The 17,236-nt window shown below is 45.1% G+C and overlaps 1 protein-coding gene across 13 annotated transcripts in view; it reads right to left on the reverse strand.

Annotated features, from left to right (window-relative positions):
- VOPP1 (VOPP1 WW domain binding protein) overlaps positions 1 to 17,236 on the reverse strand; it is a 102,640-nt gene that overhangs the window by 47,772 nt on the left and 37,632 nt on the right. For all 13 annotated transcript variants that reach the window (XM_016957494.4, XM_063814220.1, XM_001157372.8 and 10 more), the window contains exon 2: positions 2,638 to 2,696. In XM_016957494.4, coding sequence (XP_016812983.2) covers positions 2,638 to 2,696 — 59 coding nt within the window. The remainder of the gene's footprint in view (positions 1 to 2,637; positions 2,697 to 17,236) is intronic.

Raw genomic sequence — 17,236 nt, forward strand, 5'->3', positions numbered from 1 at the left:
GGGTTATGGAATGCACAGGCGACGGCCCCATACTGAAGCACTCGCCGCATGGTGATTTGCTGGTGTTGTCAGCATTCTCTCACAGCCAAAACAGCAGGGGAGGAACAAACTTTTATGGGGACAGGGAACTGAGTCAGAAGAGGCTGAGAGAACTGGGGAATGATCAAAGGTCCCCTACATGGGTTGGCGCTGCTGACTGCATGGTGAGAACTGCAAGGAAATGCATCCACTCAACATCAAGGATGGCCGCTGTGTGCCAGGCACTATCCTATGCCTTGTTGGGAAGCCAAGTATTTATAACTTGTTGCCCTCATGAGATTCACAATAAAGAAGGAAGATAAAGCCAGACGCTCTCTTGAAAGTCTACTGTTAAAAGGGCATTGTTCCTGATGGTTTTAAGCAAAAAAGTGACATGGAAATTTACAAAGACGTGAGAACTGGACAGGAGAAGAGGCTGAAAGGAGACTAGCTAGAAAGTTTCGGCAATGGTTCAGAGGGACATTCGCAGATGTGGATTCGGGTGAGGACACTGGGAACAGAGGGGAGAAACAGAAAGACCAGAGGCAGAACAGAGAAGACTAGTGGGTGGGGCTGGGGTTTCCTGGCATCATGAGATCAGAAGACCTTAATTTACGTACAGGGCACAGGACAATGCCGGGGCCTGGAGTAAGTACTCAATAACTGTTACCTGCTGGTACTCTCACGCTGAACTTCGTGTTCTCATGGTGACTTCACTTTTCCATTTTTCTGGACAGTGCACCTAGGGAGCTCTGGATCCTTCTCCCCACCATTGGAAGAGAAAAGCACGAAAGGAAACTGGGCCACAGGACTGAGTGACAAAAGCAGGGCTTGTCTTTTGTATCCCCTGTCTCCAGTTCAATGCAATGCAAAACACTTTCAAAATATGCAGGGAACAAGTGAATGGATAAAGAACAAATGAACAAGTCAATACAAGAACAGCAATGACCTCTGACGCCCAAGCTCTGACAAAGCTGATCTATAAAACAATTGGAGAAATAGGGTTTTAAGGAAGAGCACACAGGAGGAGGCGAAAGGTCCACTTTGCGCAAAAAGCTAAACAAGGAAATAGGCGTACTGATGAAAATTCATTATGCTGAGAAGAACCAAAATATTTTCTCTTCCTGTTATCCCACAACCACTTCTCTTCAACCTGACAACTCTGTAATTAGAGCCCAAGTCCTTATGCTGCTGTTTTATTTTCCAAGTGGGGTCTGTCTTTCTGCAGCTGCAGAGGCTTCCTTCCAGGGCCCCCACGCCATGGGGCACACTGACTCCTGCTCGTCAGTATGAAACCAAGATGACGAACATGGCCAGCTTCCGCGTGCTTTACCCGCACTCACAGATACACAGCCCTTCCCTCCTACACTGGGCTCCTCAAGAATGACAGGTAAGAGGCTGGGCGAAGTGACTCACACCTCTAATCCCAGCACTTTGGGAGGCCAAGGCAGGCAGATTGCTTGAGGATAGGAGTTCGAGACCAGCCTGGCCAACATGGTGAAACCCCATATCTACTAGAAATAGAAAAATTAGCTGGGCGTGGTGGCACACGCCTGTAATCTCAGCTACTAGGGAGGTTGAGGCACGAGAATTGCTTGAACTCAGGAGGCAGGGACTGCAGTGAGCCGAGATTGCACCACTGCACTCCAGCCTGGTGACACAGCAGGACTCCACCTCAAATAATAATAATAATGACAGGTAAGAAAAATGTACGTTCTGGAAGATTAAAAAAATAACGCTTTTTCCTATTATTATATATCTCCTATCCAATTACCCTATATGCTAGTATATATAGTGTTTCTGCTAGACTACAATATATATGCCTGAGGAATCTCAGGTTTTACAAAATTCAATACTAAAAATAATAGAGCTTTCGGGAAAATTTGGTTAGGGCATTCGACTCAATACCTAAGGAACTTCAAAACAGAATCAAAAACAGTGACTGATAACCTGGAGAGTTAATGTGGTCACTGAGGCAGGTGGCTCCACAGGGCTGGTGGCTACCACAGCAGATATTACAAACACACGAAAACGACAGGAAGAAAATGCAGCAATGCCCTCATTACAGAAAGACTGGCAGACACTGAGGGGGCACTGGAAGGATTATAACCCATTCTGAGCCAAGAGCCATGAGAGGCTGTGACAGCAGCTCTCTGGCGAGGAGGCCTCAGAGACAGGCGATCATTGTGATTTCCTACACATACGCACAGACACACACACACTGTCACAGTGGCTCCGCTGAGGACTGTTTCTTGTCCTGCTCAAGCTCATAAGTCTGCTCCTATGATCCTTGCTCTCTTTGCCTAGGAAAATGTGTATAAGCCAACATAACATTTGCCTTCCACAGACATCTCGCCCCCTTTAAACCCTCACATGTGAGCTCACCTGCATCACAGAACAGGGCACAGAATTTCAGGCTGTCCTCAGCGTAACTGGTCTGAGTGGGCCAGACACCACGGTGAGGTCACCTGCTCATCCCCCAGTGAGGCAAGCCTGGCACCGCAGCAGAGGCTGGGCCACGCCGGGCTTTCCCCATCCCACACCCAGAACTTTAGCAAGACAATTCCCAGAGAAAGGTATGGCCACAGAATGAAACCACAGAAAGGTGCAAATACTTACATATAATAGGTTGGATAGAGTCCTTCGAAATACCAGCAATGCTTTTTGGCTTCTGTGCACTGCAAATAGAAGCAAGAAAAAGTTTGTCAGTACTCAGGAATCTGCATGTTGTTGAGAAGCTCTCACAAAGGCAGAAAGAAGGATGAGAAGACACAGCTTAACCCATGAAAAGCTGGGATATCAGGGCAGACAATGCATTACAGGGAGAGCCGTCCCCTTTCTCATGACTTTCTATTTCTTTAAAACATCTATTTTTCTATTTTTTCATAGCCTTTCATATCTCTATATACACTGAGTGTCAGCATTTTATTAAAAAGGTAAATTAAAGACAATCCACTGTTTAAAATGTACTTGGTATGATACTTCAGATTACACAAGAATGCTAGAAATAAAGCACTGCAAAGATTGCCACTGCCCCCCAATTTCTGTTTTAGAGAGACATCTCCAATAGATTTAGCATTTCTAGAGCTGTATATTTCAGAATATGCTAAAGCCGCATTCCGACCTACGTCTGCAAGATGCTGCGAGTCACGGTTCACTCGTTGCCCTCTCACGTGCAGGAAGAGAAAGAAGGAACAAGGAAAGACAATGGGAGCCTCTCCTGGGCTTTCCAGGTAAGTCCAGCTCCTAACATCCCGGAGGCAGGGCCCAGCCCCACAGGGCAGGGCAGGGCAGGGCAGGGTGGGTGAGTGCACACAGGCATCGGAGCAGGGGCCAGATGCCACCTGGAGGCTCTCACAAACCTCCAGCAAGTGAGGCAGGTCAGCATCCCCACTGCTCAGGGAGCTCTCTCTGCAGAGATGCTCTTCCTATCTGAACAAGGTTTTTCTAAAATTATTCCATTCGTGCTGTCATTTTTGTTTTACATTCACAACTTCCTACCTCCATGATCTAGTTTATTGGCCCCCATGTGTAAATAAAACCTTCAAAACATTATGGTGCAAAGCTCCCAGCAGCAGGAACACTGGCAAAGGGACGGCAAACAAAGCTTTCTTTGGGTGAGGCAGGGCCATCCTGCCCAAAGCCCCTCCTCCGGTGGGAGGGTGGCTGGATCAGCTCCCTCCTAGCCTGTCCGCAGCCCCAGCAGGTGTACAGCAATGCCCTCCTGCCACGATTGCCCTGCAGCTGGAATGGAGTTAGAGACAGGCCCCACATCTACAGTGGCATGCCATGGGAGAGGTGAGTGCCAACGCCACGCCAGCGACATTCGATGGGTTATGAAAATGACATGAACCCCTGGATTTTGGAGAATGTGCTTTAAGACACTCAGAAGCATACTCAGGCAGCCTGGAGTGACCTAGTTTTATTAACGGAAAATGAGTTTTATTTAGACTAGGTTAGCTCCTGTCCAGTTTAAGAAATGAAGCTCAGACAGCTGACGAAATCAATTTATTTTGGCACAGAAGAGCAATTTCAGGTCTCTGCCCCAAATTATAATTCATTTCACTAGAGTCTTCTGTGATAAACAGAGAAACCAGGTCTGCCTTCCATGTGTCACTTTAAACAGGTCTCCCTTATTCTCCATCACCGCCACCGACAGCCAAACATTCCTGGAACCTGACACTTAAGTTCCACACAATCAAGAGGTGAGGCCAGGGAACATCAGAACACAAGCCTGAAGCTCCCCACCTGCCTGGGGCCTGGCTGCTCCAGGGCTGCTCCGCAGAGACAGGCCACAGCCACGCAGCGAGAGCCAGGTGCATGGGCTGGCACTGGAAATAAGGACAGGCTCTGGCCTCCATAGCGCCCTTTTCTGCAATTCCTCTTGGTCTAAAGCATTCCCAGATCCAAAGCAGCCACTTGATACTCTGGCAGCACATCTCCATCACTAATGCATTGCATTTCAGAAAGGACTTTTTCTTCCAATCAGACAAAATAATGCCACACTTCTGAATGAACATTGTCTCTGGGATACAGGTATATGAGGAATACCACTTCACAAATTAAGGCACCAGGGCCCTTGGTGGGTGTCTTCTTCTGGGTCACACACCTTCTTTGTGGTGGCAAAACAGAGAGCCCCCAGCACAGTGTCTTCTGGACTCACGAGAGCTCCCCTGAGGAACCCACTCTGCCCACCTCCAGCAAGAACAAAGGCCTCTGAAAACTGGTGTGAGATGATCCCCAAGATACAGCGTTAGTGAAAAAGCATAGGCAAAAACAAAAACATACGTCCAGTATGCCATCCTTGATGCAAAAGGAAACGTGTACATTTGGCCTGCTTTACACAAAAAGAATCACAGTTTGCACACATCAAAACATCACATGTATCCCATAAATATGTACAATTATTACATACCAGTACTTTTTTTTTTTTTTTTTCCAAAAAAAAAATCACAGCAAGGACAGAGTATGTGAAAGTTGATCATAAGAACTGGGTCATTCTTGTCATACCCAACTAACAGAGTCGAGGCCAGAGGGGCAAAGCACTCAGGTCATTCTCAGCAAGCCTGGCTGCTGAAACTGCCTGCCCTGACTCTCAGACTAGCTTACCCAGCCCCATCACACACCAGTGAGAGCTTGCACACCAATGAGAGCTTGCCAGCTCCCCAAAACTTTACTTAGTGCCAATGAACAACTCTCTTTCAAAACAATCCCTTACATTTCTCCTTTTTATAAAACTTCCAAACTTCTCTTTGTTCTTCACACATACTGAAGACCACCCAGTACATGGCCCAGACTGCAATGCTCACTTCCTAAACAAAATGTTTTAAATTTAGAGATTTGTCTCTGTAAAAGCTAATGAAAATGCTTACCTGTGGAGGGTGGGTGGGGTGAAGTGGAAAAGACAGGGACAAGAGCGAAATTCTTCTGAGTATATCTTTTTATGTAGTTTGACTTTTGAAATGTTTTTTCAGATAATAAAGTAGAAAGTATTTTTTAAAACCACTTCTCAGACTGAAAAGATTATAAAAGACTATCATGACATGATCACACATGTCCCCTTTAGGCCAGGGGCAACTAAGCAGGGTAGATGCCTGTGAGATCAGTGCTCACAGGAGACTCACACAGACACTCACTCTTCTGGGAGCCCTTCCTGGGGCCCTCCCAGGTGAAGGGCACCATTTCCATCCTACTCTTCCTCCCGCATTTGTCTGGCATATTCCCTAACTTCAGAGCTGCCTACTTGTTGGTTACCCTTGCTCAGTTACTTGCTAATAACCTTTTATCATTTCTCACTAAGCTACCCAAATGAATCATATTTTGAAAAATTTAACCCGTTTGTTCCTTTACAAAAACTATTCTTAAGAAAATATTAAGGCTACATTTCTTGAAACAGAAAGCACCTTTAAACAGAGTTACCTTGCATTAAAATGTAGTTCCATTTTGTTGCTGCTGAAATTAGTGTGTTTGAAATTTGCTAATATCCTGGAAACTGCTTCACTGTTTTTGGTAGCTGGACTTTTGTAGCAGCTTTCTCCTGAGGAATGCCAACATCGTAATACTACACACATATACTAACTCACTACAGTTAATGCATGGCATGATTCCATTTGACAGCCAGATAATATGAAGAATGCAAAGTCACAGGTCTCATTATTCAACTGAAAAACGCCAAAATGAGGACACAGAAGTCCTGATAATTGTTGTTGTTGAGGCTTTCCTTCAATAAATGCTTGCTAACTGAACACCAGGTGTCAGAGTCAGCTTGCCCAATTGAGGAGGATGCAGCCTCGTGATGGGAATGGAGACCAGGAGGTGGAGAGGCACACGCCTGCCCGAGGAGCCCAGGGTTGAGAGCCGGGTGCTGCCAAGTCGAAGTCTGATGAGAAAGGCAGTCTCTGCCTACCAAGTCCAAACTCCAAATCCAGCACCAGCACCAGGACTCAGGACAAAGCCAGACAGCTAGAGCTGTGGTCAAAGGGGAGTTTGCCAGGGACAAATAAGAGGGATCTTCAGAGTACTCCCAATCACCAGCAGGCACGCAGATATGGCCTCACAAGCAAGCGGGAGGAGGCAGAAAGAAGGCCCCGTGCTGGGTCACGTGGAAGCACCAGAGTCGACGGGCAAAGGGGAACCCACAGGTAAAGGAGGAGCCAAAGAACCAGAGCTCTGGGTTCTGACCCTGACTGCAACCTGCCAGCCACACCGCCACCCAGTCTGGGTCTCACTCTCCTCGTTTGTAAGAGTACGGACTCTCGGCCGGGCGCGGTGGCTCAAGCCTGTAATCCCAGCACTTTGGGAGGCCGAGGTGGGTGGATCACGAGTCAGGAGATCGAGACTATCCTGCCTAACACAGCGAAACCCGTCTGTACTAAAAGTACAAAAAAATTAGCCGGGCGTGGTGGTGGGCGCCTGTAGTCCCAGCTACTCGGGAGACTGAGGCAGGAGAATGGCGTGAACTCGGGAGGCGGAGCTTGCAGTGAGCCGAGATTGCGCCACTGAACTCCAGCCTGGGCGACAGAGCGAGACTCCGTCTCCAAAAAAAAAAAAAAAGAGTACAGACTCTCTTCCCTGCTTTATGAAGAAACTGAGATTGCATCAAAATGCCTGGCCAGACTAGGGCATCGTTTCCTGATCCCACACCAGCTAGCACCTCTGTCCCTAATTGTGTGTTCTCTGGAACAAACAACTTCCAAGGTTCATCTTACGTGGTACTCGATCATCTAGGCAGAAGCAATGCTACCAAACCTCTCGAGAACAAAGGTTCTAAATATGTAATGCCTTACATGTGTACAGTATTTAGTTTTCCAAAATCTCCCTAAAAGGAACAAACCTCTCTAAAAAAAAAAAAAAAAAACCTTAAAATGTATGGAAACTAAGGGGGAAAAAAGTGAATTTCCAGGTTTTATGCCCACTCTGAAAAGTCAGTCTACCCACATTTTGCGAAGATACTACTACCATGATTTCTTAAGGATCAACCATCTCTGGAAACAGAAATTATGTGTGTGAGGAGAGGTCAACTGCTTTCTGTTACCTAGCAGGCATCCTCAGTTTTCAGGATGTTGTCCTGGGCTCTGGGAAAACAGCAGCCCTGCATGAGCACCTGTGGGATATTCCCTCCGTGTGCAGAGCAGAGACAATACGCAGAGCCACATGCTTCTTGAAGAGCTCATGAAAACAGTAACATACAACTTACAAACTATGAACACGGCAGAGGGTGTGGGCTCACGAGGAAACCTTCAGGAGCAACTCCCTTGAGGGGATCAACAGTTCACACTGGAGAGGACTGAAAGATGTCTCTGCTCAAGGAGGACTCTGGACGCCCGTGGTTCAAGGACTAGGGTATCTATAGATGTAGTTAAGCCATCCCAAATATAGTTATCCCTATTTAGGCAGGATCTAAATAAGCCCCAGAGAATAAACCCTTGCTGATCTCCACTAGTAATCCTCATAGTGACATAAATTACTCCTCCATGTGCGCTGAGTGAGGAAGGACGCAGGACAACACTGATGTTGAGTGCTTCTCACTTTTCTATCCCAGGCTAAAACAGAGCCGCACCACAGGCAGGCACAGCTGACTTGGCAGGAACTGAAGCTCGTGACTCTGGGACATGAGGGAGTGGACAGCAGGGTCAAGGATCCAAAACAACATGGATTTTACCTAAATTCCACCTGTTCTGCTTTTCTTAAGTTCAGGGGATAAGGTGAGATCTTTAGATAAATAGCAGACAAACTTGCAAACAGCAGCTCACTGACAGGACTTGTCTCACTGACCTCTGGAAAGTAAGGATCCTTATGTTACTTATCACGGCAACGGCTTTGGCCAACAGTCTGTCCCGGGCCAGAAGTCCAGGGTTTGCTTCAGGATGGTGAGACGGCCCCAAAGAAGATCAGCCCAAGGACTCCATCTTTTTCAAAAGGGAGGGGCCCCCTGCTGTGCCTCACACTGCTTCTGCATTCATCAAAAGCAGAACTTGACACACAGGCAATGAGATCCCAGCTGCTTTCAGCTTGAGCCCAATTAGAGTGGGCTCGTTACACTCCGCACAGGCTGAGAACAAAGGGAGCCTCACGGGTGCTGGCAGGCTTGATGCTCAGGACCAGGGACAGAAGCAGAGGGCAGGGGGTAGCCTGCTCCATGCAGAGAGAAAATCTATGCAGGGAATGACAGGCAATTATCTCAAGGTCTCTGAATTTCAATTAATAAATAGGACCGACCATGCTTTAAATTCCTGTACTGGAATTTCAATCAGTTCTCTAAATGCTAATTACTTAATCCCCAGGTTTATGGACATTTTGTTTCTCAGGAATGTCTTATCTCCAAGAAACCTTGATTTTTTTAGAGATGAGAGTATGAGGCTTCTCACAAGCACCATTTCTTAGAGGGAAGAAAGCAGATAAACCCTTAAGAAAATAACAGAAATAAAAGATACCCCTGTCGTATAGAAGAAACCACACCTGAAATTCATACACAGCCAGCAAATAACGATCAGAGATGAGATCCGGGGATGCAGGCTGTAAACCTTAAACGAATCCCAACCACAGATCCTCAGGGAAATTCTGTCAACTCTCCTAGACTCTGAACAGCTGGTCTGCTTTACCTGCTTTCGTGTTCAACAGAAGGACAGGGGAGGAGACCTCCTCATGGACCCTCATTCCAGTAGGTAAAAAGCCTCAGCCCCAGCAGGTGACAATTAATCAGTAACCAAACTTAAAAGGTAGAAGCAGAGGAAACTACCCAAATAGGGCTGATATCTTTATCAATAAAGACTTACATGATTCAATGAGAAAAAGAAAAATTCCAACAGGAAAAATAAAGTGATAGATATGAGAATTTTTCAAAGAAACACAAAAGGCCAATAAACCTATTTTAAGAGACAATATTCATTAATAACCAAATATAAATTACAATAGTACGGTTTTTAACCCATCAAATTAGTAATAAAAAAATCCCAGAGTACCCTTTGCAGACAAGAGCATAAGGGAAAAAAAAATCACATAATTGTTGGGAAAATAAAATGCCTCAAGAAGACAATTTTTCAATATATATAAAAAATCTTTAAAATGTACGTAATTTCAGCAAGTTTAAACAATTGAGAACAAATGTTATTTAAAAAACTAGAAATAACCAACATTTTCAAAATGGGTTTTGCTAACAAAATTATAAGACATCCAAAAGATGTATTTGTAGGTATTTACTATCAGAATGTAGACAAACATAATGAGGAATATTTTGCTAAGAAAAAAAGGTCAATAAAATAGTACATCTAGAATTGTATTTTTTGTTATACATTATAGGAAACAGAAAATAATATGGAAAGCCATGTACCGAAATACTGACAACTAATTATGTTTCAGTTGGTACTAGAGATGATTGTTTTCCACTATACATTTTGTTAGTCTCCAAGTTTCCTGTATGGAACCTGTACATTTTATTTTTAAATCTCTATTCAATTTTACTTTAAAATGCAGACCACTTAGTACCCAAAAAAGAAGTGAAAACTGGATATGAAAAGATATTTAAATCAGCCTGGTCAACATGGTAAAACCCCATCTGTACTAAAAATACAAAAATTAGCTGGGCGTGGTGGCGCATGCCTGTAATCCCAGCTACTCGGGAGGCTGAGGCAGGAAAAATCACTTGAACCCGGGAGGCGGAGGTTGCAGTGAGCTGAGATCGCACTACTGCACTCCGGCCTGGGCAACAGAGCAAGCTCTGTCTCAAAAAAAAAAAAAGAAAAATATTTAAAATAAGAAAATATAACTGTTAACAAGAAAGAACATTCTCCAGCTAGGAATGAAATAAAAATAATAAAGTTTGTGAAATAATATACAAGGCTAGAAAGGGTGTACTCAAACAAATACAGAGTCAGCAATTAAAGCTGTATTCATAGAAAGTTTATCATGGAAAATGTTTATTTCATAGTTAATTTAAAACACATTATATATATTTAATTTCAACAATGTAAAAATAAACATATTCATAGGAGAAAGAATGTAACAGCATAAGCCTAAATTCACAGTGTTATATTTGGATGGTGTGATTTCTTTTTAAAATATCTCCCTACTGAAGCCTTCAATTCTGATGATAGAGGCTGTTGTGGCAAGAGACAAGGGACACATAAGAGTCCTCAATGGGCCGGGCACAGTGGCTCATGCCTGTAATCCCAGCACTTTGGGAGGCCAAGGCTGGCGGATTACAAGGTCAGGAGATGGAGACCATCCTGACTAACACAGTGAAACCCCACCTCTACTAAAAATGGGTGTGGTGGCGCTCGCCTGTAGTCTCAGCTACTTGGGAGGCTGAGGCAGGAGAATTGCTTGAACCTGGGAGGCGGAGGTTGCAGTGAGCTGAGATGGCGCCACTGCACTCCATCCTGGGTGACAGAGCAAGATTCCGTCTCAAAAAAAAAAAAAAAAAAAAAAAAAAAGAGTCCTCAATGAGTGCAAAGGACTGGATTCGCTGCAAGACCCAACACACATGTGCACCCAGGAGCTCCTACTCATGCCCGCTGAACAAAAGCGTTCTGAAAACTATGCTATCTTTTAAAACATAATTATCAATATAAATCACAATTCATGATACTTGAAGGATCAGGTGATCCAAGTTCTAGCTCAATTTACTTAGGTTTAGTTTATACACTATAAAATCACCCATTTTCAAGATATAGTTTGATGAGTTTTAGGAAATGTATACAGCTGTGCCTCCAACACCCCAATCCAGCTTCAGAACCTTTCCTTCACTTCAGAGAGTTCCCTCATGTTGTTCTGCAGTCAATTCCAACTCCTACCCCAGCGCCCCAAGCAATACTGATCTGCTTTCTATCTTTATCCATAGTCTTGCCTTTGCTATAAGGTTCAATTAAAGAAAATCATACAACTTACAGTCTCTCATGTCTGGATTGTATGTTGCTGCATATATCAGCAATTCATTCCTTTCTAGTGTTGAACAATATTCCATTCTATGAAGACACCACATTTTGTTAATCCATTCACCAGCCCATGGACATCTGGGTTGATACTGCATTTTGGCTGTTATCAATAATGCTGCCATATCCATTTGCACACAGGTCCTTGCATGGACAGATATCTTAATTTCTTGGGTACATACCAAGAAAAGTGGAATGGGTACGTACATTCCACTCCAAGACCTGGAGTGGAACTTCCAGGTCACACAGTAACTCCTTACCTAACTTGTTGAGAGACTGTCAAACTATTTTCCAAGGCAGCTGCACTACTTTACATTCCCATCAACAACGTAAGAGGGCTCCAGTCTCTCCACATCATCACTAACACTTATTATCTGTTTTTTGATATTAGCCATCTAGTACTGTACTGGTATCTCATCGTGATTTTAATTGGAATTTCCCTAATGACCAATGATGTAAGACTCTTTTCATTCCAGCTCAATCAGAAGGCAAAAAACAGTAGCTGCCATACATGGAATGCCTGTGATCCACTAGGTGCTTTTCATGTGAAATCTCACTTAACATTGTAACAACCCTGAGAGTTAGGTGGTTTACAAAAGAGCAAACTAAGGTCTCGAAGAGGTGAATTGACTTGCAAAGGTGACAAAGGAGCAAGCTGAAAGTCGGCATTTGACTTCAGGTCTGTTGGTTTCCAAAGTCTGTGTGCTTTCTGTGGCAGTGTCTACAAGCTGAAGTTTTCTGTGTCATCATAATCCACGACCCATCCTTTGGAATGTCTGTCACATCGTGTGCATGGAACAGGAATGAGATTTATTGTAGGCATTATTTTGCTGTATAGAAGAAAACTAAAATGACTGAATCCACATGAAAGACCCGATCTCCATGCCCCCAAAATAACTTTTTATGAGTTATTAGGAATTCTACCTTTCAGCATTCCTCAACTCTCAACACTGTCAATTACTGCATCTCCAGGAGCAGAAATCAAACACAAGTGTGCCCAGCAGCTTTGCTAAGGAAACTGTCTCTGCAATCAGCATGGCCAGCCCACCAGGAACAAACCACAAGAGAAAGGAAAGGAGCAAAGTCAAGGAGCCCAAAGCCCACCAGGGTGCAAACCATGAAGCATCCTTTCACTCTCAGAAATCACTTTTTAGATGCCAAAAATACTCAGAGCTGCCATTTTAGGCACAGAACTATATAAAATGAATATAAGGCCTGCAGCCAAAAGGGTTCATGTGACAAATTTTCCAAATGCCACAAAACATCATTCATTCAAAAAACTCATGAGTGGGAGACTTCATTAGAATAGCCTGAAAGCAGCAATAACAGATAGAAATATCAGTGCTACTGTTATCTGCTGGCAATAAATGAATATGATAAACCTTTGTTATCGGCTCAGTTCCAACAAAAGCAATGAACAGGACCAAACCTTTGAATGCTCTCCTTAAAGGCCTAATCCAGAATTTTTTTTTTTTTTTTTGAGAGGGAGTCTCGCTGTGTCGCCCATGCTGGAGTGCAGTGGTGCGATCTTGGCTCACTGCAACCTCTGCCTCCTGGGTTCAAGCGATTCTCTTGCCCCAGCCTCCCAAGTAGCTGGGATTACAGGCACGCGCCACCACACCCAACTAATTTTTTTGTATTTTTAGTAGAAATGGGGTTGCACCCTGTTGGCCAGGCTGGTCTCAAACCCCTGACCTCAGGGGATCCGCCCACCTCGGCCTCCCAAAGTGCTAGGATTACAGGCATGAGCCATCGCGCCCAGAAGAAGTCATCTTTTTTTGATGTAATTGCAGAGTGCAAGAGTAACATTATGAAAAAAAAGTCAACAGATGAGCTCTGCCACCTCCTAGTCTATGATTTGGGCACCCGGCTTTGATGATCTCATACATGTCTGAGAAGAGTAACAGGCTTGTTGTTTCCAACTACTATGCCCCCAAAATGAAATAACTGAGATATGTACCAAAAGACTACTCTCCTCCAGTTGGGCCTAAATCTTGGCCAGCAGATCCAAAACTCAACCACCACACTTAAGAGAAAATATCAACTTCTTACCTTTTGCAGACAGAAATGCCCAGAAAGATTAATAAGTGGAGCAGCTTCAAGAGCAAAATGCCAAAAAATGCATAAGGATTTTTGCATTCAGGTTGTGTACTACCCTACCTATTTGACTTCTATTTTAGAAGAAAAGTGTGTTGGATTCTCTGATGACATATATTTCTGTAAGTCTAGATTCTAACTGTAAAGAGCACAAGAAATTGAAAAGCTGAGATGTGACTAAAGTCTGACTAAAGGCTGAATAAATGATGGTGCCACCCACATTTAAAGACAATGTGACTTACTAGAATAAACACACACAGCACCTGCCGCATGCCTGCTTCTGTGCCTGAACAGTGACCCAACCATGGTCAGGTCACCGAAGGTCTCTAAGCTTTGGTTCTTTGTCTACAGACTGGAGAGAGGTATTTCTGTCTTGCCTTGAGGTTTACATGAAACAGTGTATACGAACCACCTGGCGCATGCCCACTATTCTAGGAGCCTCCTGCTAAGTCGTTACATTGTGTGCTGTGTCGGTTTATTCTTGAGAATCATGGTCAAGTAAAGCTCAACCTAAAGATGCAGTTAACATTCTCTACAACCTACTTTTGTGTCTCTATGGAGAGTGAGAATATGGAACCTGTGATCCAAAATGAATCAGAAAAACAAACAAACAAACAAAAAACAGAAGTTTAGAAACTACACTAGTTACAACCACCAGCTTGGAAATGATACCCTGGTGTGGAAAAATACAGCTCAAAGCAATCTGAGGGAGGCTCCTCCCCTTTCCATGGAAGTTTTCATGGCTTCTGGCACACCCTGTCAGCATTCTCTTCCCAGGAAGGTACTGGGAAGCACTGCCACGTGTACTCCTCTCATTCCTTTTCACTACTACCAAATTTCACACCCCCTCAATTCTAGTAATATGCATTTTCATTAAATCTGGTAATATTTAACCTGGAGTCAAAAAGCAATTTCTTGTGCTTAGAAGACTTTCTATTTCTTGTCATGAATTGATTTGTTATAAATGTTAAGGGACTAAGCTGTTACAGCAAATTTGGGGAGAAAGAGAGTCAGTTCCACGTGCTGCCCCAAAGCAGCATCTGTGTATTAGAAAATCTTCAGGGAGTCTCTGGCGGTGTGGAGGCCTAAGCTAAAACCAGGAGGAATGAGAACATATGTGCCAGGAAGGTGATTTTGATGCCAGTTCTGTCTCTCTCCTGAACCCAATCAACTCAATCATTTCTGTTTAACACAAACTCACATGAGTGCCTCCTAAAAGCTGGTTCAGTCAGCTGCCTCCAGGTCAGACCAGTGAGGATGGAGGCCGGTCACTCAGTGTTGTCTGTGGGTGCATGCAAGGGGCAGTGTGGTGCTCTTGAAAGGCAGTGCCCAAGGACAGCAGCAGAAATGCCCCTGCCTTCCCCACTCAGGAAGGGCATCACTGTCCACCCACAAGCAGCTTCCAGAGCCATGACTTATAAATATTTCTTCTCTCATTTAGATTTCCCTGTGCCAAGAAAAAAAAAACAAAAACAAAAAAACACCTGCCTGCTCTGAGTCAGCCTCAGAGATGACCGTGGTTGACTGTGCTGTCTGCCATCTGCTTTTAACCACGAAAGAGGAAGCAGCTATGTGGGACACCACATCAGGGAACCTTCCGGACCTAGGGTCTCACTGCCTGGAAACTCCCCTGAGCCTCAGCTTCTTCAGATGGAAGGGACTCTGCTAACTCAAAGAACCCCTCATACTACCCACCAAAGGAAAGTCCCCATCAGGGAGACTAGCAAGGGAGGCTGAATGTAGAACGGCACTCAGGTTAATCCTAAATCCCTACCTGGCTTTCCCTCCTCAGTCATCAACATAGTGATGGGGTGAACTTCGATGATGTTGTCTGGGGACTGACCTTCATATCCTCTGATCCTCCCAGTCTTTTCTTCTTACCTTTTCTCCTACCCAGTGTGTGGTAGGTGGGTAGGGAGGTAGATGAGTGAAAACACCCACAGGAAGGAGGATGGCAAAACTCAGATCCAAAAGCAACAACTCTGCCTCAGTGTTGTAAATAAGCAACAGCTTTTCCACCCAAAACAACTCATTTGTGCAAGGTCACCAGCAAACTGTACAGCTGTCTCCCAGCCCTGTCAGCTATAATTTCTAATAGCTGTCACTGTGTCCTGGCTTGTTAAAATCCATGAAGGAAATCATTTCATGTAGCTTTTTTTTTTTTTTTTACGAGATGGAGAGAGAAAAGAATGGTAGCAGAGTAAAACAGCAAGTGCAAGCAGATGACAGAAATTTCTACAGACACTTAATAGACAGACATTCCTTAGGCCTAGTTCAAATATCTAAATTCCATCTGGGGACTTGGCTGTCAAAAGATAATCATCTCTTGCTTCATTTCTCATATAATTTCCTAAACCCTTGGGTCTCAGCTAGTGCAAGGTCCTGTCATGGTCACCTGTGGCTTGGGCCAATTCTCACTTCCCCTGAAGGGCAGCTGCATGTAGGGAGCGGGGGCTGCCCAAAGTTTCACTCTGACTGGAGGTAAACTTAACATCATTTCTGCATTAGTCATTTAGAGCCCTGGGCTCAGTACTTTCCCCCAACTGGGTTTCTGCTTTTGAGCTCGCTCTGCAATTTCCCCAATTCTGACTCAATTCTCTCTGAGCCCAGGGAGCTGTCAACAGCCACTCCTCCCCACCCATTTCTCCAGCTGTAGCCCTCTTGCAGGTGTCCTGCCCACAAAAAACACCAGCATACAACGCCATGCAGGGCCCACTCTGAGCTGGGGACCTTCTGCCAGTTGCCACCTGGGATCTCTGCCAGGTGCCCAGAAGAACCTCACACCAGACATCTCTACAGCTGAGCGCTGCTCCCACCCAGTGCTCTGGACTTTGGGGAAAGTACCACCACCCACTAGCTCACCCCAGCCACATGACGTCCCCAGTGCCTCCTGTCTTCCCACTCCATCCACGTGGTCAAGCCTTGTCTCTTCCCAGGACATTCCTGCCACACCACAAAGGAGGCCAGCGTTGCTGGCATCAAAAGCCAGGGGGTGAGCTTGCTGATGGGAGAAGAGGAGAACAGGAAGACACAGTTGAAGAGTGGTAGAGCCTGCAGCACCTGCCCCAAGACCACTGCCACATCCAAGCTTGGCCGCATGGCCTCTAGTGCCAGAGCCTGGCTGGGGGACTCCTGACACTGCACCTGCCCCTAAACCTCTCAGCAGCCTTGACAAAGCTCAGGGGGCTACGCAGGGCTCTGTCATAGAGAATAGGAAAGGAGGGCACACAGCACACCAACTCCTGCTAGAAAATCTCCAGGGGCTCCCCATTCACTGTGGGTTTCTCTTTGCTTCCCCTTGAGGTCACAATTTTCTTTCTTCTGAATGCAATTTTATCTTCAGTGGGCTTCATTACACAAACAAGCAAAAAGAGTGGGGCTGACTGATCAGGGCAAAGCTCAGTGAGCTCAGAGGGCACTGGGGCAGGCTCCCCCTGGAAACCCTGCTGCCTCACTGAGGGTGAAGTACAGACCCCAGGGAGTGTCCTTCTGGCCTGGCCGCCCCCACATGCCATTGGCTCTTCCTGTATCTGCCGCTCCTCCCAGTCCCCCGCCCCGCAGCCATTTCCATCCATGCACCTCTAGAGAACCCTAGGTCTATTCACTTCCATCTGGAAAACACTTCTTCAGAGTTTCCACCAACGGAGCCTCAGCCTCAGTGTCACTTGGATGAAAATTTTCGAGACTTCCAG

Source organism: Pan troglodytes, chromosome 6 (assembly GCF_028858775.2).
Source record: "Pan troglodytes isolate AG18354 chromosome 6, NHGRI_mPanTro3-v2.0_pri, whole genome shotgun sequence".
Taxonomy (NCBI): Eukaryota; Metazoa; Chordata; class Mammalia; order Primates; family Hominidae; genus Pan; species Pan troglodytes.